A 24,793-nucleotide genomic window follows, 5' to 3' on the forward strand; every position below is an offset into this window, starting at 1 on the left:
GTACTGTTTCGCTTTTTTCATTATAAAATAGAAGACAATTTATCGGCAGAGAGCTTAATAATCAGTCAATAGCTCGAAGTAAAGAAGGTCGCGCAGAACTTAACATCGTATTTCCTTTACCATGATTATTTTATGTTTACCGAAATGTCAGTCATGATATAGAAACTAGTCTTCCTTTTTCGTAATTGTACAATATGTATACGATATATGCTTCTCAGCAATATAAAGAAATGTGCAATAAATTAAAATGAACGAAAATATATACCACAATTGTTGAATGCCTCGGTCATTGTTCGAAATCCGACAGTGTATATGCCTTTGCAATAATTCGATTGCAAATGATATATTTCTTCGTAATAATAACTTTATTATTCGATATAATTAAAATTTATAATTATTATGACTTCACTGTATATTACTACAAGTTCGATATTTTTTTTTTTTTTTTTTTTTTTTTTTTGCCAGTTTATTTATTGTAGTTGGATAAAGTATGCACTGTCTTATTCCGAATCATGTTAATTATTTTACCAAGAATCTGGCGACCAACTCTTAATTATACTAACAATATATGTATTTCTGCATTCATTGAATTTGTACAAAGATTCAGTTCTTTAAACACACGTTCCGGCGTATGTGTTATGAGTATTTTTTATCGAGACAATAATAATAATGATTATTATACTTTCCTGAACACTAATTAAGCACAAGGAGAGATCACAGAGAAAAAGCCTGCTATAAATAAATTTCGAATAATCAATTTAATGCAAAAGAAATTTTAATGAAAATTTCAGTATTCTTTATAGTATAACAATGGGCCTGCCCTTTCTTAAAGTACATTATGAGTAGGTCCCATGACTCTTGGGATATTTGATAAATTAAGTGACAAGTAGTATAAAGGATAATATAACGATGACCGTGTAAAATAATAAAGTACTACGAAATTTTAATTTAAGATAGCATTACTAAATGAAAAACATGATTTAACAAATTTATAAATACACAAGTAGGCAGCCATCGTCGAGAGTGTTACAATTAGAAGCATATCCAACTGCTGCAAATATTGGAATTTGGTGGAATGTAGCAAGTTCTTTCTTCTCCAATTGTCCCAATATTAAATACCTCCTTTGCTGTATGAAATTAGTCATAATCACGTTAACGTAAATGATAATTATAGCAAACATATAATAAAAATTGTAAAATTATCAACAGCTAAAAAAGATAAAATTTCTAAATTATATTTTATAAGATACATTTTTAATAATTTTGCACTTTATAATAGTGAAATATTAAATAATTTTATACTGTACGTTTTTAGTGATAATACACTTACGCGAAAATAAAACAATGTATATAACGTGAAAGAACCTGACCATTGCCGGTCGTTGCCTCTTGTCACACTCTCGACATGTAATTACATCAGGATGGTAGATGTAGAGTTGAAGAATTTAAAGATAAAATGATAAAAAACATGATCACTTTTTGATTTGCAGCCATGGATGCTTCAGGCACTCTGCTGCTGTAGCTCGCATACTCGGGTCAAACTCGAGCATCGGAGTTAGGAACTCTTCAAACTCGCGCGCTTCTCTTGGCGACCAATCATATTTTTCTGTAAGCACCTCGTACAGTCCCCAAGGTTTTAATCCAGTAATTCGTTTCAATCCACCTTTCTTATTGAAGTACTTATATGAGTTTTTGCCAGAAAGAGCAATATGTCTTGGTATTTCTCCAAGCAATTCAATAATGTGTGCTAAATGATCTTCATCTCTGCAACATAAAACAAATTTAAATATTATTATATTATAAATATAAATACATTTTTTTAACCCCTTCCCCTACGATTTAAGTTTCGATGGCATGTGTCATAATCAATAGCAGAGTTGGTTACACGTTGAGTTATTTCGTTCGAACGCGGCGAAAGATAACACGTAACTGAGACAGGAAGACACGAGTGAAAACTAACCACGAGCCTAATTTGTATTGTTTACGTTAAGCTCCATTTATAAACAACGCCTTTCACTTGTGATACTCGTGTTTGGCCCGATTTCCTTACCACGAGTCTCGCACACAATATTGTTGACGAAAGGGTTAAGTAATTACAGATTAAAAGAAATACATGATACTTTACCTGCAATAATAATTGCCACTATGTGGCTCAAAGAGATAATCACCAGTCGCTAATTCAAATGCCATACAGGCTGTGGACCATATATCCGCAGATGTATCATATCCAGATCCTAATAACACTTCTAATGATCTGTATTGACGGGTTTGAATATCATCTGTAAATTTTTGTAAACCCAACATGCATTACCCAAGTCTGCAATTTTCACTTCAACATCACATTCTACTAGGGCAGGATCTAAAGGAGCTACAGATGCTCGCTTTAATTGTTTACTTTCGGGAGGATGCAAATTACGACCTATAAAAAATAATCAATATAATTATTCGTACAAGTTTGTCTTGTTATAAGTGGCGTATTCGGAGGATAGGGACAGTTATAATGAAATCATCCTCTATTTTACACGTTTTCTGTTCTTTACCGCGATGAGCGCTACAGACTACGAGTGAACGAGAAGGTTCAGGTCATAAATCTTGATATCTTGATTGATACTGTTTTTCGCTCACTCGTAAGCTTGTCACGCTCTTCGCGATAGCTACAAAGGCACTGGAAGGGATAACGAAACGACTTATAACGAGACACCAAAAACGATTTATAACGAAATAAATCGTATATATCAAATTTGATTTTTGTGAATTTTACCTTCACTACATTCGTCTGTATCTTCATGATCAGGTGAATGAACTCCTTCACCACAATTTTTTTCTACATCACATGAATTTGCATTTTCCATCTTCTCAGATTGTTGAGATAATTGATTTTCTACTTTTTCCTCACCTGCTAAACTATCTACACCATTTATGTGCAATGAAGGTGCAGATGGTTCTGAAATATCAGGTGAACCTTTGCTTTCAGTATTATCTTCTATACTTTCTGTATTTATATCTTGATCTGGACTATTTGTTTCTAATTCACCATTTGCTCTTGTGCTATTTGCAAGTTTGTCTTGTTCCTCAAGTTCTTCTATTTGTTCCATTTGTTTCTTTAATAGCTCATTCTGACGTTTAGCTTTCTTTTTGAGCTTCTTTTTTTATTTTTTGACATTTTAGAATTGGGAGTAGGTTCTTGAAATTCCTTTGGTGCAGTTGAAATTAAAGATACTGGTAATTTCATTCCAAGTGAATGTAATTCTGTAGCTTCACAAGCCAATTTTCTTATATAAGCTTCATCAACACAAACAAGGACATTTTCAGGTTTAATATCTGTGTGAATAATTTTACCTAAAAGAAATATTTTATACTAGTAATTCATTATTATGGTAATGATATTAAATGTTCGAAATTAATATTATATTAAAGTAAATTATTAACACAAATTAATAGCATGTAGTCTAATAGTCGTATAATCCTAAGAAAATCTTACATTTATTGTGTAGATAATCAAGACCTTCAAGAACTTGTCTGATAATACGTTTAACATTATTTCTTGGAATTCCTCTATAGTTGGATTTGATGATCAATTTAAGAAGATTATGTCCAAGCACTTCAAATACCATGCAAACATGCAGACCATTAATGCCACTGATCTTGAAGTCATTGAGTAACTGGACGGTTTTATTGCGCTTAGGATCACTAGGATCTGTATCGCGCACGTCTTTTAATAATTTAATTTCATCCAATGCAGTTTCAGTAAAATGAGATGCAGATTTTACAACTTTCAGTGCCACAAATCGTTTATCCTGCAGAACACATTTTAAAACATTCCACTTATAAATTTATTATAGAGAAAAACATATTTGATTATCAATCAAATGCATACTTGTAAATCCCAACAGAGCCAGACTGTTGAAAAGTGACCCCAACCAAGTTTACGAGTTACGTGATAGCGATTTAAGAATAAATCTCCTATTTTAACAGGATGATATCCTCCTTTGCAATAATCACTGCTGTCTTCTTGTTCTTCTTCTTCACTACTGTATACTTCATCACCATCTTCCATTGTTTCATTACTTGAGCTATGACATGGTTCCAATCTGTAAGTTTCAGTTAGGAAAAGGTAGGGGGCAAATACAAATGAGAAAATAAAAGACTACAAACTGTTTTTAAAAGTTTTCATGGGGTTTGTAAGAAGAGATAAAGATAATTTATAAGTGAAATTATTCTAGAATAAAAGAACGTTAGCGAAAAACATATCGTTCAAATAGTTATGATTTTTCGTTGAAGCATCCAATGATAAGATTCACTATTGTTGCAATGTAAAAAAAAGCTTGATAGAAAGTTCGATAGAGACGAATACGAGATGAAAGAAATTTCGAAAAGAATTCGAAATTGGTAGTAAGAAGAATATCGCCATAATAAAAGAAAATGATATATTAATGATACTCAGATACCTGTTTCCATTGTCACTGAAATATGGTCTCTGTGCAGAAGCATCCTGATAGAAACCCGATCCTTGTCCTTGTTGAGTAGTCGATGCCTTCGAGCATTGAGCTCCTGATGTTTCTGATTCATCTTGAGTATTTCCCTTTCCTTTTCGTTTGCTCGGCTTGTGCCTTTTTTTTTTGGCCTGAATCGCTAGGACCCGCCTGTTCACGTCTGTCTTTGCACTCATATCGTTCTCTGCGCCTCGATTCGTCGGGCCGCTTTCCTCTTTCTTTACACTTCCCACACTTCCGTCTTCACTTCCTTTTGTAATTCTTTTCTGTACGTTTCAATGGAGGCACTTACACCCGTTACCGTCTTCCCGGGTTTACGAACGATATAATGCGCTTTATTATCGTTTCATTTCTGCGCTGTGCCGCGCACTTCGCTCGGCGGTTGTTTGAGTATGGCCGCCCCCGCCGTCACCGTGTCTTCGTCTCTCGTTTCGAGAAAAGCAGGTGTCGTTCTACAGGTCGTCGACGTTGTCGTATTTACTAATGCACTTCAACTTTTTATCCAAATCGCTCGTTACGTCGACAACACACTCGCAAATATAAATTCCTTCCTTTCCGGTCCACTCACGATCTCCTACTTCTACCTTCGTTAATACTTAGTACTCAATAGTTCGGTATCCTTTTCTATGCCGTGGTAGCAGACGAGGCTCAAATTCGACTAAAGTCTTCAAATAATTATTTTATACCTTTTCATGCTTCTAATATCTTAATGTCTCTAGTTTGTTCTTCATTAAAATTTCGAGAATATTTTCTACATAGCTTTCTTTTGCTGAAATTTGAAAATCCTTTAATTGAAACGTTTTGATGAATAATGTATCAATTGCTTCGCAACCAATCAGAAAAGATTCTTAGTATCAATTAAAATAATTATATAATGTATCAAATACAAATGATGTAGAGAAATATATTACTCAAAACACTATATGTATATTTAAATGAATAATCTATATTTTATTTGAAAATTGTTTGATAATGTTACCAATAAATTTCTTTACTATATCAAATCAATCTTTTATATAAAAAAATATTTTTGAAATAATTTCATTTTCATAAAAGAAAACTAGATAATTATTAATAGCATGCACGCACGATACATTTTAAACAAGAAACATTTGGTTATAATCATACAACTATAGAGTCTGTTACAAGATGGCAATACCATATATGTGAATCATAATATCTAAAAGTACCGCTAACTGTGTATGACACATTTCTGGTTATAACCAAAAAATATTTTTGTGGGTGACGTTTGATCATAGAATCTTTTTAGATTATTCGACGTATGATTTGGTTGTTACTTAATATTTGTATGCTTTATGCACTACGTTAAAAGTGTTAATAAAATGGACACCATATTTCACGAAAAGGTAAATAATAATATACGTGAGTATCTAATCGCTTGTTGAATATATATCATTTTAATGAGAAAGTTTATTACAGCAAGAAGGATTTTTATGTGCACAACATTGTTTAAACGCACTTTTACAAGGACCATATTATAATGCTGTAGATCTTGCTAGTTTGGGTCATCAAATGGATGAAGAAGAGAGGATAAGAATGGCAGAATCTGGTGTTGACAGTGAAGATTATAAACTTTTTTTAGAGGTGAATCTGTGCATTATAGCTATTTCATATCATATTGTTGTAGTATATTGCATAATACAAAAGCAAATTATACCTTCTGATATATTTTATCATATACATAAATTTATTTTATTTCAAATATTAATATGTACTAATAATATTATATGTGGTAAAGGGCATTAATTATTTTGCTTAGCAACCATCAGGAAACATGGACGACAGTGGATACTTCTCAGTTCAAGTAATTAGTAGTGCATTAAAAGTTTGGGGATTAGAGTTAATTCCATATAATAGTACGGAATCTGCAGCTATATTGGCACAGAATGACCCTTTGTATGTTATTTAACTTTACTTAGTTCATTTAAAATATTTAAAGATACTTATAAAATGTAATTATTTTGTGTTACTATAAATAGAGAAATTAATATATTATGTAACAACAATAAAAAAAATGACAATATTTTTCTATGTACTAATTATCATATACTACACTTTAATTACATTTTGTAATATATATAATTTTAAAACAGATATAATTTTCAGACAGATGAAAGCATATATTTGTAACTACAAAGGTCATTGGTTTACTATAAGAAAAATTGGAAGGCAATGGTTTAATTTAAATTCAGTACTAAGTGGGCCAGAACTTATATCAGATACTTATCTTTCAATGTATTTAGCCCAGTTGTTGCAAGAAGGTAACATCAAAATAAAATCTAATAGAACACAAAATTATAGATACAAAATTATATATCTTTATAGGTTATTCTATTTTTGTTGTTATTGGTGCACTTCCACAATGTCCAGCAGATGATATTCTTATGAAAAATCCAATAGAACCTGCGTTAAAAGGACAAACATCGTTAAGAACGAAAACAAAAGGTTGTTGTCTGGATGTTAAGGAATAAAATGAATTTCTAAATACTGCTCTCATTCTGGAAGGAGTTATATTATTTTATATATAAACAATTGCATATTTTCTTTTATTATATAGAGAATATTTGATTTTACAGGTATAAGTAATAATGTGATAACAAATACAATTACTAGAGTATTATCTAACAAAGAAAAAATATCAACCAGCAAACTACAGGAGAAGATAATACCCATAAAAATTGAAAAGAACGATGAAGACGATGATGAAAATGCAGAATTACAAAGAGCACTTCAATTAAGTTTCGAAGAGAATAAAAGAAACGATGTAGATAAATATCTTAAATTAAGTTTGGATTTTCACGATTATAATAAAAAAACATGTGGAACTGATGATATGGATGAGGATGATGATTTAAGAAGAGCTCTTCAATTAAGTTTAGAGTGTGCTACTGCTCCAACAACACCAGAATCTGAAGACTTACACTGGCATCAATTAAACCACTTTGGTACATACTCCAGGACGTCAAATGGAGAAACTTCACAAAAACTGAATATTTAATAATATGTGCAAAAATATTTTTAATATTATTATTAAAATAAATTTTATTTGTAAATTATAAAAAACTAGTTACTTATGTAGTATGATTAAGTATTTGAAAAATAAATGTATAAAATAAAAGATCTGTACATGTTATAAGTTTTAACTAACTGCATTATCACTTTATTTTACCAATATTTATTGTTATTAACATATTATTATTAAAGCTAACACTTCTTTTTTATTCGCAGTTTAAACACGAAATACTTTTGTTTTTGATAATTTTAACAAAATATTAAAATTGACAGGTTTTTGAACGCACTTTGATATCATTGGTTTAAATTTTTTCTGGACATAACTCAAAAACGTTATGTTGAGAACACACTTTCATTTTCATGTGTATTCTATTTCTATAATCAAGCAATTATTTATTCTTTATCAGATTTATTAGCTTTTAAATATAGATTTATAGTTTTCTACGTTTAATAGGGTAAACAATTAATTGTTTCTGAAGCAATATTACCAGATGGCTATGAACCCAAATTTTTAACTGTAGTCACTCTGTAGTTGCTCCTGTTTTGTATGTGAATACTGAATGTTGACATTCAACATGGCGGCATGTCGTCAGTGCTGTGCTGTGTCGTGGTGAGTTTTATAAATCTTTTTAAAGCTATTCGATTACGAGCTTTGCAATGAAACGTTTATAATTAGCAGAATTATTTGCTTCTTGACAATTGTATTTATATTTTATAAGTATGCGGAGCTTTAATAAATCTCTATGATATCCACAGAAACGAGTGACCTCATAAAAAATTAGAATCTCGTAACTGGCGAGCACGTACAATATTTCAGATTTTTGTTTGGACTCATATTTTAAGTATTATCCTTATTTTAAATTCAAAGTTTCTTGTATATAATTTTGTTGTACAAAATCTGTGTTTATTTACTTTTAGAGAAACTTGTAATGCTTATATTGTTAATATATTTCAAACATTTTCATGTGGGTGTCCAAGTATTGCATCCCATTTACAACAAAGTCCGAAAATCATGATTTAAATGATAATTTTACGATAATCATGTTTTCACTGTTTGCATAATATCGATAAATGAGACTTGGAATATAAATCAAATTTCGGGAAATAAATAAAAAACATTGAAAAAACAATACCAGTTGGAACATAAAAAGTCAATGTCAAACTGGCAGTCAATTATTGTGAATATCTCATTTATCTCGCATATAAATACAAACAGAACACAATAAATGTATTCTGGACTGTTATATATATTTAAATATTAGTGCAATATAATATGAAAAATTATAATAACCTATGTGTACAAATGAGATATATATACGGTAGAAAACATCTTTTTTTCTTGATTTCTTTGAAACAGTATTTTTAATTTGAACGGTGTACTAATTTATACAAATTCGAATAATTAAATAACTATTTTTCAAATATAATATTTAGAGAATAACTTATAATTTCAAATATAATATTTCATTTGCTTTCTTACTTCATTAAAAAATTTTCTAAATATTATTTTCACAGATATTTTCTAAATATTAGAAAAGAAGATATTAATTTATTACATTCACATTTTCGTACATTGTCATTATTATTAAAATTCTTCTTTAGTAAAGCTCATAATCATTGTAATAATACATTATTATTTTATCTATGTCTAAATATATTAATGAGATAAATGTTTTCTTATTTCAGCTTGTGTAATTGTTAGTTTAGGACATTTTTGAAACCAAGGCTCACTGTAAATTCAACAATTAAATGCTGAAGAAAGAAACACTAACATAGAAATATTGGAACAACACAATCACACTCAGCACGCATTGAAGACATCTGAGGATTTTCAAGTCAACATTTATCTTTTAAATCTCCTATGTTTTTTGATTTACTCCTTTTATAAAGGATGACTGCTGTTTAAAAGGAACACAGTTATTCTAGTGTACGCTAAATTGAGTAAATATCAAACAGTTGTTAAACACGTGCATACGTATGTGGAAAGTATCAATGGTCTATGATGTGCTAAGAATTTTGTACTTGTATTAATTCGTAAATCAACATTAACTATATTGTTCATTTGTATATTGTGTACACAAGCTTTGTGAGAAAGAGTTAGGTGAGCTATTAAGTGACCGTGATTGTGATTGCGGCTGAGATTGTGCTGCTCTTGACTAATAAAACACTTGTATCTGTATTTAAAGAGTGCCAATTTTGCACAGAGTTGCCTGGGTACTCTCTTATAAATAATTTATGACAAACGTCAAAATACTTTCAAACCCTTCCTTCCACTTCTTGGTCACAAAGGAGCCTGCATTTCTGCAGCATTTTAAAGAGCCTCTCTTCCTCTGTATTAAGTTCTTGTAACATTATAATAGTGAATGAAGATATAAGGTACCAAGAACCGTTCTGTGATATCTATGTTAACACTTAAATAATTGAAAAGACTAAAAATTTCTAAATATAAGTATATATATATACACATATATATATACATATATATATCTATATATATATCTATATATATATATATATATATATATATTGTGGTGAAACAGAAGTGAACATAAAAGAAATTAAGTAATTGTTTCAAGAAAAGAGGATAACTTATACGTAAAGATTACATTTAAAATTGTGCAAATTCGAGACAATGTCCAACAATCCTCAGTGGAAAACGTTCCAGCCGCCAATCATGAACTCTGACCCTGCAATACTTGATTACAAGTCTATAACTATACCAAGTCCCAAGGTTATAACGGGATCACATCAACCAACAAACAATGTCTACAGAAATGGTACCAATTATAGCGGTGATCATTATACGATGAATTCACCTCCTGGAAATAGAAAAAAAACTATACAATATGCTGGTTATCCCAACACTAAGAAATCGCGTAATGAAGTTACCAGATTTCCTTTTGGAACATTTACAGGAATGGAAGGAAGCACTGGCTATACAGAAGAACCAACAACAAATAACTCCACTTATCAGGATCAATCTGAAAACCAAGGACCTCGAGAAACTGGAATAATTGAAAAATTATTAGTAAGAATTTCATTATAATTTCAATATTTATTTGAAATGATAGCTGCAATATTTTAATTTTATTTTATTTTTTTTTCTAGCATTCATATGGATTTATACAGTGCTGTGAAAGACAAGCAAGGTTGTTCTTTCATTTTAGCCAATTTAGTGGTAATATAGAACATTTAAGAATTGGAGATCCTGTTGAATTTGAAATGACTTATGATCGACGGACAGGCAAACCTATTGCTAGTATTGTTAGTAAGATTGCTCCAGAAGTGGTTAGTATAGTATTAGTATATTTATATGAAACATTGGAATTATCTAAGATATAAATCCTATATTAATTCAAACAATATTATATTGTAGGTGCTAAGCGAGGAAAGAGTTACTGGAAATGTAACAACAGAATTGCAGACAAATGGTGATACACAAGGGCGTATCAGTTATGAGAATCGTGGAGAGTGTTTTTTTTTGCCATATACAAAAGATGATGTTGAAGGAAATGTTACTTTGCGTGCTGGTGATAGAGTGTCATTTCAAATTGCTACTAATCAACGGTGAATAACTTATTATAAAATTATATTATTAGTTTATTATGATATATTATTTATTAGATAATCGTGGTATACAAAGTAAATGTAACATTGTCATTTAATTACAGTGGGAATTTGGGTGCATGTCATGTAAGGTTGGAAAATTCTGTACATCCAGTCCGTTATCGTGGTGTCGTATGCTCGATGAAAGAAAATTTTGGCTTTATTGAACGTGCTGACGTAGTTAAAGAGATTTTCTTCCACTTTAGCGAAGCTAAATCTATGAAAGAAGAACTTAAGCTAGGAGATGACGTTGAATTTATAATACAAACTCGAAATGTAAATATTCCTTTTCATTATATACAGGCGTTATAGTTGTTTTATATTTACTCTCTACGTGAATCTAATTGTTGTTAAAATATTAAGGGGAAAGAGGTAGCTTGTAATATTACTAAGCTACCACCTGGTACAATAGTTTTTGAAGAAGTTAGCAATGAAATAGTAAAGGGACAAGTATTAAAACCTTTGGAAAGAGGTACTGCAGCACGCCATCAAAATGATCCCTTGCCAGGAAGAATTCGATATAGAGGTACAAATCATACTGATGTTGAAATTCCTTTTGGTGATAAAGATCAAAAAGGAGATTTTACTCTCAGGTATATCTATAAATTATTTTTATTAATTTTCATTGTTCATCGAAGTAATTATAATCCATATGATTTCTAGACATAGGGACTGGGTCCAATTTCGTATTGCTACAGATACTAGAGATCAACTCAAAAGAGCTACTGAAATATTGTTGTTACCTGAATCTTTTGCTGCTTCTGGTGAAAGACGAGAACAAGGCATTATAGCTGCACTCAAAGATGGATTTGGCTTTATTCGTTGTGTAGATCGAAATGTACGACTTTTCTTTCATTTTAATGAAGTTTTGGATGTTGATAGAGAAATTAGTGTAGGAGATGAAGTTGAATTCACAGTAATTCAAGTAAGGATAATGTTTCTAGAAATTATTTAAATTTTTTAAGCATATTTTAATTAAAATTTTTATGTCAGGACTCTTCTGCTTCATCCTCAAATAATCGACAATGTGCAATTAGGTTGAAACATTTACCAGCTGGTACAGTTCAATTTGAAACAATTATTGAAGAAGATTTATTGGGTACTATAATACAGGGTGCAAATGGTATTGTGCCTGGTGTTATTGGATACACAAAAGAAAATCAACAGAAGAACGTTATTTTCTTTAATAAAGATTACGAGCCTAAAAATGTTCCAAGAATTGGTTCCAAGGTACACTAACATACATATGTATTATTGTAATTTTATTAATACATTTTTTTAAAGTCTTAGTATTATAGGTTCAATTTAGTATCTGTCAAGTAAAGCGAAATAAAGAACTTGTTGCTGTTGACATATCTCCAGTAAGCTCTTCTGGCGAAAAGACTCAAAATGGCAACAAAAAATTGAATAGCCAAGTTTGTCAAGGTTTCATTGCTGCACTTAAAGATGGATTTGGTTTTATTGAGACTGTAAATCATGATAAAGAAATATTTTTTCACTTCAGGTAAGTAACTTCAATATGTTTGAGAATATCACATTTCTATGAATTTTTATGTATATTTACGAAATATTTTTATTCTTTAGCAATTTTGAAGGGGACGTTAATGCATTGGAAGTAGGGGCTGATATCGAGTGTAAAATCAGTTCTGGAAATGGTAGAGGTAACGGTGGTTGTGTAGCCGCAGATTACGTCAAATTGGTACCTCGTGGAAGCATTCCTAGGCCAACACCAGTTAGCGAAGTGCTTGATGGAACGGTTATTAGACCTTTACGAAGTGCAAATCCTGACCAGGCAGAGTATGCTGGTTTAATAAAAATAAATGCTACTAGCGAAGACGAAGATACTCCGGAATATGAATTCAGAATCATGGGGCTTGTTAACAAACGCGAGCTATTACAAGCTGGTGACCCCGTACAATTACAGGTGGATTCAGCAGGTCACGCTTGTAATATCGTAGCAGTTAGGAAAAAAAGGAGAGCAACAGTTGATGCAGTAAAAGGTCTTTTTGGTTTTCTTGCTTATGAAGTTGATGAGGGTAAGAAGCTATTTTTCCACATGAGTGAGGTTCGAGATCATGCAATACTTCAACCAGGAGATCATGTTGAATTCGTTTTGATCACGAATCAACGTACTGGTAAATCATCTGCATGTAATGTAACACGATTAAGGTGAATCTTTTATATTGTTATTATATTTCTATGTTCCCTTAGCATTAATAACTTAATTGACATATTTCTTTATTATTTTCATTGTACAGTGATGCGGTTCAACAACGACCCGAACGTCTGATCAGTCGATTACGTACTACATCTTTGGAAGATACAGGTCCTAAATTAACAATAGTTAGACAACCGAGAGGGCCCGACGGCACGCGTGGATTTAGTCAGGAAAGATGCCAGCATACCTCTGGTGCCATCCAAGAGTAATGTCGTATTGAAAGGATTATTGCTTATCCAAATTGTAATCTACATTACTTGTTTTTAGTCCATACACTTCGGTACCGAGATTATTATTATTATAAGCATCGTAAACATTTGCCAAATTGAGACTAATGTGACAACAATAATAACATTAATAATAATCGATTGGATCATGATCTTGTTGAGAAAAGAATATAAAATAAAAAAAACAACGAGTCATTTTATCATCTTATAAAGTATAAAGATAATCAGGAAGGCAGTTTGTCTAAACTATTTCAATTTCTTTATAAAATTTATTCAAAATTATTTTCTTCAAGAAATGTGTGTAATAGATTTTTATAATTGTAAACAATAATTAAAAAATATTATTAGATTTTTTAAATACTACATCTTCTTTTCAATACAAATTTTTAAGATATTTTCTTTATTCAATTTATTATAGGCACAGTTATAGATGGAAAAATAATTTAACATTGAACAGTTTGACAACCTGCCTGTTTGTAATGTTCAAAGATAATGTCCCGTCTGTCTTTATAAAAATATACGTACATGTTGATAAAATCTTTATTTATATTATTTTCTTTAGAGTATTTGTTTTACCCATAATGTATATCGCAATCAATTGAAATAATGCATAATAGTCGAGAATCAAGTCATATGCAACATATGATAATATTGATTGGCCACATAATCAAAAAAAGAAGAAAATATATTTGTATTATTTGCTGAAATTTATGAATTTACATAATTTTATAGTCAAAGGAGCAGGCACATGTTTTACTATATAAATTATTGTAACGTGTTACTCTGTTGAAGAGAAAATGTCTATGAATTTGTAAAAAAGTTACAACTGCCCAATTGTTTGTCCTAGATAATATATAACATACAAATATATATACATGTCGTTAAGTTCCTGATGCAGTCTCGTGTTATAAAATCAAACTAGTATTATGAATTCAGTCGATATATAATACAAAAGGATTACAAAAAGTACTTATGTGCAAAGGAAAAAAATTGCATTTTATAAGTTTTGCCATCAGAAACAGCAAACGAGGTACACGTGGCATTATGTAGAAATAGGTGAAAGGAGTAAAATAACAACGTGCATTAACACAAGCACGATACAAACTCAACGTTTGTCCGAAAACTCATGGATCCAACACATCATGTGCATACATATTGTAAAATTATTGATGAATAAACAGTGAAAATATCAAATATATCTCTTTTCCATAAATCTCAGAGATTTAAATAATGCGCAAATAATTGAGATTTTTATAGATCATAATTTTTTTAATATGTATTATTTTTAATAATTTAAACAAATTTTTAGTAACAAGACAATTGTCATATATACAATATATTTATTATGTATGTACAAAGATGTGTAAAGTTTCGCAAAATATGTTTATTTTTTGTACTTAACATACTGGATGTATTTCATTTTTGATAGATTAAAAGAAGGCAAATTGTAAATTAGATCACAACACATTCGTAAGGAAACGGTCCTCGGAAACGTTGATTATTTGGTCCCGTGCAAGCTGCAAAACGTATCATTATATTAAAAAAAGATTTTTCAATATTTTATATTCGCTACACTCATTAAATTTTATCTCATCACTATTCTAATTCTAGGTAATAAATCGTACACATTCTTAAGTTATTAAAAATTGAGCAAGTGTGTTTGTTACCAATTTGAATAGTTACCAGTTATTTGGTAAAATATATGACTGCAAAATTGTAAACATAATCATTATTTATCAGTGATAACAATTACTAACGTTTGTCACAATGTGGTCCGTAATAACCGGTTCCTTCACAGCGACATTTAAATCCAGGTTCTGATGATATTTGCAAGCATGATCCTCCATTTAAACAAGGTTTTGATCTATAACATATATCACTACGCCTACCTGGAAAAATAATTATTCAATTTTAATATTAAATATTTATATTTCTTTAAGTATTTATGAATAAATTTAACAGTGACATTAACATTATGAATGAATTTAACAGGTAAGTTATTACCTCTTAATGCTTCTTTGCAATCATCGTTACTGTTATATCTGTATTCCGAGGAACAACCGTAACCACATCTACATTGTGCATTATAGATACGACATCCATATTGCATTTGATCCAAATCGCAAGCGTTTGATAACGTACCTATAGTTGTAATTCAAATATTTTAGTACATCTAATAATGTATTTTAGCATATAACAATCAAATTATAATTGTTTATTGAATTTTTCATATTATTTTCGTAAATAGTAGAATATCATACATATTATAAAAAATTACAAAGTGATAATTTTCTTTTTTATCTCGTTTTTTTTATCGAAAGAAGCTATATGAAAATATTACTTGAAATGGTAAAAATGATTAATTTCTATTTTTTTCTTCAGAAATAACGGTAAATGGAATTTTAAATGTTCATCATCAGATTCAATGACAATGATGTAAAAGAATACCGCTTCTATCTATAGATGATAAATAAGACTGTGTATGAAGTCAATTATGTAATTTTAATAGAACTCAATGAATTACATATCACTGAAATAAACCGAAAATTCATTTAGAAGTTGGAAAAATGCATTTGTTAGGAACATTTTGTATCGTGAAAGAAAGCGGTAAGTACTTAAGCAATAAGTTATAATCACATATTTTCTGCAAGGTTTTTCGGTGATCGTTCTCTGTTTGTAATGAATGTATCTGCAGTTTATTTACCCTGAAAAGATAATGTTACGAAGAAACATACTGCCGGAGGCAACTATTTGTACCGGATGTGTCCACTGCACTTCCCACTTATCTAAATTGATAAACATTTAACGAGATAAAGCATGCTTGCGCGGGTTAATTGATTTTCGGCTATGAAATCTAAATTATCATAATTTCTTTTCTTTTTAATGAATTGTTATTTCAATATTGTTTCTCATTTATAGAAATAGTACAGTATAGCGATAATATCTTTTATAAGATACAATCTATAAGAGCAGATGCAGAATGTATATCATCGAAAGTATAGGCTTCATTATCGTGAAACATTATCTGTCTTACTCGGTGAATGAACCGAGACGCTTCTTTTAACGGAACAGTTGCATTTATTTTATTTTAAGCAAATTACTATCATTTATAATAACGTTGTTTATGGGAACTATAATAATACCTCCTTGAGTATAATTTTTCCACAATCTTGCAATAAAATCTTCATAACTTATAAATATAACAATTTTTGAACATGATATTTTTATTTTAATATCGTGAGAAATTAATGAAAATACGCGTAGGGAAAAATAAGTAATACGCATTGTAAAAATATAACTGATAATACGACGATTAAATTGAAAAAAGGGTAAACTTAGATGATCGAGAAATCAATATCCCGTTTACGATATATGGTAATGTGATTCTGTGATGTGTAATCGGCGTGAAAATTTTAGTAATTTAAAAACGCGATAAATTTTTATAATCGTACATCATACCACTTTATAAATACATCGTGTTATTTTACAAAATATATATAATATATTTTATGTTATAACGGGGAACGTATGAAACGCAAAGAACGTATTCATACCTATAATAGTGAGTAGCAGAATTATTGGTAATACCAATCTTGGTAGCATGATGGGCTTAAAGCTCGCACAAAATCCGAAGAAGAAATATTCCGATAATGATAATCCAGATAATTATAGAGATGTCAGAATACAGAGATCGACGACCAGCGCCTGCGACTAGGCTATTGCTTGAACTCGGTGGGGTTAAAGGTCGTTTGTTGAAAGGGGGTTCTTTACACATTCACTATCGCGAGGATAAAATTCGTGTTCCGGTGCAACGTTTCTTGTGATTGTCAATCAGCAACTATACTCGCTGAACGCGTCGACCGAACTGAACAGCCAACTCCAGACAGTTGGAGACAACTGCCTCTTTACGACTATTAACTAAATGCGGACTAACGCGCTTAGCTAGTATACCCACCAGTCTCTACTGAACTAAGGAACCATGCGTGGGGTGTAAAATCAACCGTTGACTATATGATGACGTATTTCTAACCGCTTGCATAGATTTATAATTTCATTCGTTTTACTAATATTAATTATTATTTCTGTTAATTATTTCTCTTCGATTAATTTTTAATTTGTTACTTTTATCAAATTTATTACAAGCTTTTGTTAGTAACATCGGTTATTTATCTACCCACATACTATTTTAAAGAAAATACTAATAAATCTTGAAAATTTATACGATTTGGAATTTATGGAACGATTCGGCACATATTTTCTTAAATAGACCACATGGTCGGCACAGAACGTTATTACTTATACCTTCCGTTTTTCTAACTAAAATGTCTCTTATACTTGAAACAAAATGTAAATAGGCATTAATTTTCTAAACACTTATCATATTTTTTCAACGTGGTATTTTTACCGTAATTTTAAAAAAGGAATACCCATTTTTTATTTTTAGAATAATTTTGGCATAAATTATAACGTTAAGTGATCTATTAAGGAAGCATACTGTTATCACATTTTAAAGTTCGATAACATTTGACACGCACAATTATAATTCCGGAAGTAGATGTAGTTTACATTGCGAGACGTGCATAATTCTTCAGTTTTTTGTAAGAATTTTTGTTTATAAGATAAGTCATTTAATCAATTTCAAAAATATACAATGAACTTATTTAATTTTATAAATAACTCGAGATTATGGTATCACAAGAAAATAAAAAATTGGAACAAGGCGATTTATTAATATAATAATAATTTATTAGAAAAAACCATTATCTCTCGATTCTTGGACGGATTAAAAGATTTTTAAGACTTCATTTACAATGTATAACTACACTTGAATGTCAGTACTGAGAATATTTCACAAATACTTTATACATACAATTGAAGTTTAAATATAACAACGATTTTAATTATTTTTCTTAATATATGTGTGTTTTGTTATGTTGATGCTTTGCATATAATTCATTATATCTTCAATGGAATGTCTTCTTCGTTATTTATATTCTAAAACGGCAATATTTATGTAAAATATAATATCTTTTTATACATGAAAATATTAAAATGATAATTGTTAGTACCTTACATGAATGTTTGATCATGTTGTTCATGAATCATTGTTGCCCTTCTAGATTGAACCATATTACTTTGTCTATTGTACAATTCTCGTACCAAGTTATCCTTTTCTTGTTCAAGTATTGCTATTCGTTGACTTTTTTTACTGACTTCCTAAATTTTAATCATTTTAAATGAACCAAGTGTAATATTAATTATGCATACTTATTTATTTAATTTACCTCTGTTAGTCTGTGATTTTGTTGCTTTAACCTAGACAATATATCCTGTTGTAGTTGGGTTGATGTAGGAGTACTAAGAAAAGCAAGATTCATATGAAGAGGAAGTCCACCACGTTCCCAACTACTTATTAATGCAGCTAAGTGTCTGTTCACTTCTAATACTCGAGCACGTTGTAACTCCAAACGTTCTTGTTGTGCTTCTGTCCATTGTTCCTAAATAAAAATACACAAGTAAATAAAATATTTTAGATAATTTTATTAGATAATAGAAAAATAATTAATACCACATGAGATCCCATACGCCCAAGATGTTTGATTTTTTCCTGAGTAGAAGAGATCTGTTTTAAATACCATTCTCTAGCTTTATCAACTGCAGCTAGTCCTTGAAGTAATACGTCTTTTTCTTGTTCAATTTGTTTCATTCTTTTCATCTAAAGAAGAAAATTATTAAATAGCTACTATTGTTAATAATTAAGACACAGGCTTCCCAACTATGTATTCTAATGGTATGTTATATAAGTATACAATATACTAAGCTGATATTTAGCATAAATATTATTATCTACATGTTAATAATCACTAAATTTCATGCATACCCAAAACCAATCACCAATGGTTAGTTGGGAATCCTAGAGAAGAATATCTTTACCATATTGTAATCAATACCATTCTGCAACGTGTGACGCCTTGGTTCTCTGCGTCTGTTTAATGGTTTTTTAGGCTGTAAACCAACTTGATTATTTTGTAAATCAACTGCTTTACCATCACCCAATACTCTAGTTGGTCTTAATAATGTTCTAGTGTCAGATCTATAATTCACTGTTGGTAATTGTCTCTTTTCTACAGTTTTATCATCATTCATCAACAAACCCATTTGCCAATTTTGTAATACAGTTCGTATTTCAGATTTATCAAAATTTCTATCTGAATTAATAGTTCTAGCTTCTAATGCAGCACCCATTCTTGGAGGTTTTGGAGGTCCATACGCTTTATTTAATTTTAATTCAGGTCCACCTCTACCATCCATTAATTCTAAGTGTGTGTGATTAACATCTTTCCGACCAGCTAGTAATTGTGGCATACTTAAAGTACGTTGTTGAGATATAGCATTATTTGGTCTAATAGTTGCTGTATTTGGAGATGTCCATGTTGTTTTATTTTGCTCATCAGGTATAAGTATTGGAGCAGATGGTGGTCTGTTTGGTTGACCATCATGTTTTTTAGAGTCAGTCTCTGTTTGAACTTGTAATAAACATATCTTGAGTCCTGTACAAAACCTTTCAAAAGACAACAATCCATTAGGTGGTGTGACTTTTTTAAGGCTATCTAAAACACCTTTTGGAAGACCTTGTGTTCCATCATCTTGCCATCTGCCTTCAATATCAGAAAATTTGACAAAGCCTGTATTTTGATCATCCATTATATCAAAAAGTGTACGCATAGCGGTAACAAAATGCTTTGGCAGCCCATCCGCGCTCGAAGTTTGTATTTGTGCCATATTAATATACAAACGTGTTTAAAATATGGTTATTAAGAAAACGCGTATATTCAAATACTTTTGGCTCATATATTACCTTCCGGTAGTGGAAGGTATAACATTGTATTTCTTAAGGAATGTTCGCTCGATTAATCATTTCGATAATTAAGTATTATTTTATTCATTTGACAGATACCTTTTTCTTTATTCAACATTTGTTAAAATATACTGCCAAATTATTAGCAGAATTATTTATGTCAAATGTAAATACACTTAAAATTTTCTGAATACATTTTCCTGTTCGTATTTTATTAACAAAGTTAACTTTTTGATAACCTTTTTAAACCTTCGATTGCATGCAACTAAATATGAACGCAACAGATGAAACAGGTGTGTCGAAGTACGAATCTATCTAGAACGTACTACAGTTATTTTGCTCATAGAAACAGTTCCTAAAGTATGATGTTTAATTCATATATTTATACGCATACAAATTACGTAATATATGAAATTAATACGTTAAATATAACTTTCATTTTTTAGCGTTTAACAAATACAGAAAATAAAATATAAATTTTTAAATTTTACTTACCGATCGTTGATACGTATTTGTCACAAATAGAGTGTAAAATGATAGTAGTTTTCAAAATTCGATAATACTACATGTCTTATAATCTATATTGTCATTCACTCGAAAAAAGTAGTGTCGTATTGTCAAAAAAATCTATCGTTATACTAGAATGTTGTAAAATCTATTAGTGAAAATCAGGAGTGTTTCTTGGCGTAATGTTATTTACGTGTAAAATGTACGATGTAAATAAATATATTAATATATTTGTTTTTAATTACTGTAATTTTATATAATTATTAATTAGCTTCTTTTTTACATAACGATGTTGTAATAATTTTCTGCCAGCATGTACATTGTATGTATTATTCCATAATTTTAAACTATAATCTATATATAATTTGCATTCAATTCATTGGAATATTAATTTTTTATTCTAATAATTCTATTTGTAGACTACGTTTTCAGAAATAATATTTTTGAATTAACAACAATTTACAGCATACATAAAATTTTAATTGTCTATAAAAAAAATTTAATCTCGTGTGCTGATTATATTACCATTGGAAGCATATATTTTATTCTAATTTTCTATTGGATTTTGAGGTGTCTCAACATTAGGACTCTTATCGATATCACTATCGGAAGATGAGGTATCTTGAGGTAATTCGATACCTTGAGTTAAAAGGCTGGTTATCCTCTCAACGTCCACTGTATCATCCTGCTCGTGTATTTTCTTAAGGGCATTTGAAACAATACAGAGGTCACCTCTAAGTTCACTAACCACCGCAGTAATTTTTTGAGCGTCTGTTAATACTTCCACCGATTGTGTATACGGGTTATAGCGTAATCCGAATGGACGTTGTATTTGGTTTGCAAATGCCCTAAAATCAGGAAATTGAAATTTTCTTCAATTTTTCTTCTTTTGTTCATTGCACTAAAATTTACGGCAATCTAATCTTTAATAATTCTATAAGAATGAACTATGCATAAATATACCGCATTTTTTCTTTTGCTTCTTCAAAACTGTCTGTATAGTAGTATGCATTTTGAAACGCAGTAATGATGCATTCTTGCTTGCAAGTTACTTCCGGGTCAAATCGAAATGTTTTCTCGGGAACGGAAACTGCGTGTTTTAGTTCAGCGACGGAAGACAATAAACCAGCCCCGTAAACGCGTAGTATGCCATCTTGCTTGCATAATCCAAATTCCACCGTAAAGAAATACAGCTAGAAATAAAAATAAAGGAAAAGAAACAGCAAACTCGATATAAATAGTATCTATAATAGTATTCTCTTTCTAGTCGTGAAATGAGCTTTTGCAAATATTTGATATGACTAATGAACTGCTTCTTCAAGCATGAAACACTTACAGTTGCCAATTTATTGATGTCCTCGTCTGAAGCTCCAAGAGAGGCGAGTCCAAGTTCCTGAGAGAATTGAGCGAAACTTGGATTCGCTAGAAGCGGCATATGTCCTAACAATTCATGACAGCAGTCCCTATAAACGATTCGAGAACTTAAGGTGAATATATATACATTATAAGTTCTTCTTAATTTTCTTATATCTTTTTTTATGTTAAATATATATTTATTTATTTTTGTTCTTACGCGTATTATTTCTGCTTTTTCTTTTTTTTAAATTACTCACGGTTCAGGTGTGTAAAAAGGGTCGGATGAATGTCGAATATATTGCGTGCAGTGAAATACTCGAAAAGCAAGGCCAGCTAAAAAATCTCTCGGTGAAAGATAACCTGCTACCGGACGAAGTTGGAACCCAGTTGTTCCTAATAGTTTCATAAGTAAATTATATTTGTTCTCTATTTTGTGAATGATTTTTAGCAATAAATGTATTACATTTGGCTGTATACTTACGTTTCAAGAAAACATTTACGTCTTGCAATTGTGGTATGTTATTCTCTCTATCGATTAAGTGTGAAATATCATATCAATTAGCTTTAATACGATTTAATTTAAGTCTCAGGAAAATAGTTACCTATAGCCGCAGTATTTCACCAGTTTTGGCCAATTCTCTAAATACTCGTTGCAAGCATGTTTCTGATAAAGCTGATGCAATTCACGGAAAACGGTTCCCCTATAATAATCGAGCGTTATTCATAGATAAAATCCAAAAGTATTAAGTTATGAAAATTATTTATGAATATTGTTGATGCTGGTATTTGATACTACTACTTTCTTATTTTCGATTATGTTACGTAGGTATCAAATAAACTAGATTATTTATCCGCACTTATTTTATACATATCCAGTGAAAATTGTATTAGGAAAGTTTCTCGAAGATCGCGAGGATAAATTAAATAAGGACAATTAAGGAGTGTATTCAGCGCAAGTCAATCTTGGCTTCTTCATACGTCGCGAAGACGAAGGATAGAAACTTTTCCTGTTATATTGGCAGAACTAGGATACTGTCTCGTAATTGAAGGAAAATCTCCAGAAGATATCGAAAGAATGGCCTCTTTTTCATCATAAATTGCCTTCATATTTGTTGAAGCACGTGCGAAGATTTCTCGTTACGAGCAAAAGTTCTACTGAGATTCTATACAATAAACCTATTTATTTCTACTAAATGTTTATCCGATTGTTAAGATATTTATTTATATGTCTTCGAAAAGGACCAGAATAAATTAAAATGAATTTACAAACCATGTTCTGATCTCTTCTGACGTGTATTGAACACGAGGAATCGGTTGGCCGCTGAAAGATTATTAATTAATGCAAGCAGTCTTTTTTATGTCACAGTTGATAATCGTTTTCTTTTTTTTTTTATAATAAATTCATTGAAATTTTACGTACTATCTGTAATTGTTCGCGATATCAGCAAATTGTACACGGCGTTTGCGATAGACCGGATCTTTGAAACCCTAAAAGTGTCGAATTAAATATATTATTTGAAATATTCTACATAATATATGATGTATGTTTAAGTAAAACATATTTAACAAAGTAAAACGTTTTGAAAAACGTACAGGATGATCTGCGTCCAATTCGGACCCGTACATTAACACTTTCTGCGCTTGATCTAAATCTGATATTTTTCGTGGAAACCAAGGCATGTCTACTTCGCTGAAATCTACAAAGTTTGAATGTGAATTCTTTTTATCTCGCAAAATGCGACTTTAACATCAAAAATTCCTTTAAAAAATTGTTTGACGAAATATGCTCTATGAATGATTATCGTTCACGATCGTTTAAATTTCAAACGTATTAAAAGGGTTAACGGTATTTAAACAGTTTGGAGTAATATTTCTATAAGAAGGAGAATTTGAATAGCGTGGGTAAAGGGTAAGAACTTACCAAAACTTTGAGCTGCTGATAGCAATGGAGCATGAGGAATACTTCCCATTTGTTCGTATTGTGCCAAATTAATTGCAGCCACTTCTCGACTTAACATCCTTGTTAATTGTTCCATTTTTATCGAATCGCATTCAACATCGACAAGAATTTCGAATTCAGAATCACGACGCAACGATTTCCGCGATTCGATATGAATGACATTCACACCTAGATCCTTTATTGTAAATTTTATTGTAAATTTTATTATAAGTTTTAGTGTATTCTAACGTAATAAAATATATTAGACCATTGTTATGCAACACAATGAAATGTATTTAACGAATGCTATAGATACTTTGATTTTCGTTAAATATCATACCTGAAAGACTTGCAACGCTCGTGCTAAGCCGCCGACTTGATTTTTTAACGAGAAAACTACAGAATTTTTATTGTCGTTGTTTGGTTTGCGTTCGACCATGGGGATCTGAATGAATGAAAGAACATATCTACGTGTTACATCGAACTATTACGATATATCGAACCCTTTAATTTAATTTTTTTAAATCTCTTCTATACTATTTCAACTAAATAATA

General features: G+C 30.5%; 6 protein-coding genes across 6 annotated transcripts; 2 read left to right on the forward strand and 4 right to left on the reverse strand.

The window, feature by feature from the left end:
* Positions 1 to 1,472: 1,472 nt before the first annotated feature.
* LOC143220578 (SRSF protein kinase 3-like) lies at positions 1,473 to 4,669 on the reverse strand. Its single transcript, XM_076446199.1, is given in 8 exon segments — positions 1,473 to 1,764; positions 2,126 to 2,291; positions 2,294 to 2,419; positions 2,762 to 3,151; positions 3,154 to 3,339; positions 3,482 to 3,797; positions 3,878 to 4,091; positions 4,449 to 4,669. Coding segments are annotated over 8 exon segments (1,911 nt in total).
* Positions 4,670 to 5,836: 1,167 nt separating this feature from the next.
* On the forward strand, positions 5,837 to 7,512 carry LOC143220580 (ataxin-3-like). Its single transcript, XM_076446201.1, has 6 exons — positions 5,837 to 5,860; positions 5,934 to 6,098; positions 6,274 to 6,410; positions 6,621 to 6,775; positions 6,840 to 6,959; positions 7,091 to 7,512. Exons 1-6 carry the CDS (start codon positions 5,837 to 5,839, stop codon positions 7,510 to 7,512), a joined length of 1,023 nt encoding a protein of 340 aa, XP_076302316.1.
* Positions 7,513 to 10,158: 2,646 nt separating this feature from the next.
* On the forward strand, positions 10,159 to 13,559 carry LOC143220581 (RNA-binding protein Unr-like). Its single transcript, XM_076446202.1, has 10 exons — positions 10,159 to 10,554; positions 10,635 to 10,814; positions 10,903 to 11,093; positions 11,198 to 11,408; positions 11,496 to 11,725; positions 11,796 to 12,057; positions 12,126 to 12,362; positions 12,431 to 12,636; positions 12,717 to 13,301; positions 13,391 to 13,559. Exons 1-10 carry the CDS (start codon positions 10,159 to 10,161, stop codon positions 13,557 to 13,559), a joined length of 2,667 nt encoding a protein of 888 aa, XP_076302317.1.
* A 1,470-nt stretch (positions 13,560 to 15,029) lies between these two features.
* Positions 15,030 to 17,180, reverse strand: LOC143220584 (uncharacterized). Its single transcript, XM_076446204.1, has 4 exons — positions 17,132 to 17,180; positions 15,582 to 15,719; positions 15,335 to 15,466; positions 15,030 to 15,094 (listed from the first exon to the last, which is right to left on the reverse strand). The coding sequence occupies exons 1-4, from the start codon at positions 17,178 to 17,180 to the stop codon at positions 15,030 to 15,032; spliced, it is 384 nt and encodes a 127-aa protein (XP_076302319.1).
* Positions 17,181 to 18,647: 1,467 nt separating this feature from the next.
* LOC143220582 (suppressor APC domain-containing protein 2-like) lies at positions 18,648 to 20,360 on the reverse strand. Its single transcript, XM_076446203.1, has 4 exons — positions 19,512 to 20,360; positions 19,147 to 19,293; positions 18,863 to 19,075; positions 18,648 to 18,794 (listed from the first exon to the last, which is right to left on the reverse strand). Exons 1-4 carry the CDS (start codon positions 20,358 to 20,360, stop codon positions 18,648 to 18,650), a joined length of 1,356 nt encoding a protein of 451 aa, XP_076302318.1.
* A 1,130-nt stretch (positions 20,361 to 21,490) lies between these two features.
* LOC143220577 (tryptophan 5-hydroxylase 1-like) lies at positions 21,491 to 24,677 on the reverse strand. Its single transcript, XM_076446198.1, has 11 exons — positions 24,579 to 24,677; positions 24,221 to 24,434; positions 23,893 to 23,996; positions 23,720 to 23,787; positions 23,570 to 23,620; positions 22,902 to 23,000; positions 22,781 to 22,827; positions 22,557 to 22,692; positions 22,280 to 22,406; positions 21,907 to 22,136; positions 21,491 to 21,791 (listed from the first exon to the last, which is right to left on the reverse strand). The coding sequence occupies exons 1-11, from the start codon at positions 24,675 to 24,677 to the stop codon at positions 21,491 to 21,493; spliced, it is 1,476 nt and encodes a 491-aa protein (XP_076302313.1).
* Positions 24,678 to 24,793: the final 116 nt, after the last annotated feature.

This window comes from Lasioglossum baleicum, unplaced genomic scaffold (genome assembly GCF_051020765.1).
Source record: "Lasioglossum baleicum unplaced genomic scaffold, iyLasBale1 scaffold1237, whole genome shotgun sequence".
Taxonomy (NCBI): domain Eukaryota; kingdom Metazoa; phylum Arthropoda; class Insecta; order Hymenoptera; family Halictidae; genus Lasioglossum; species Lasioglossum baleicum.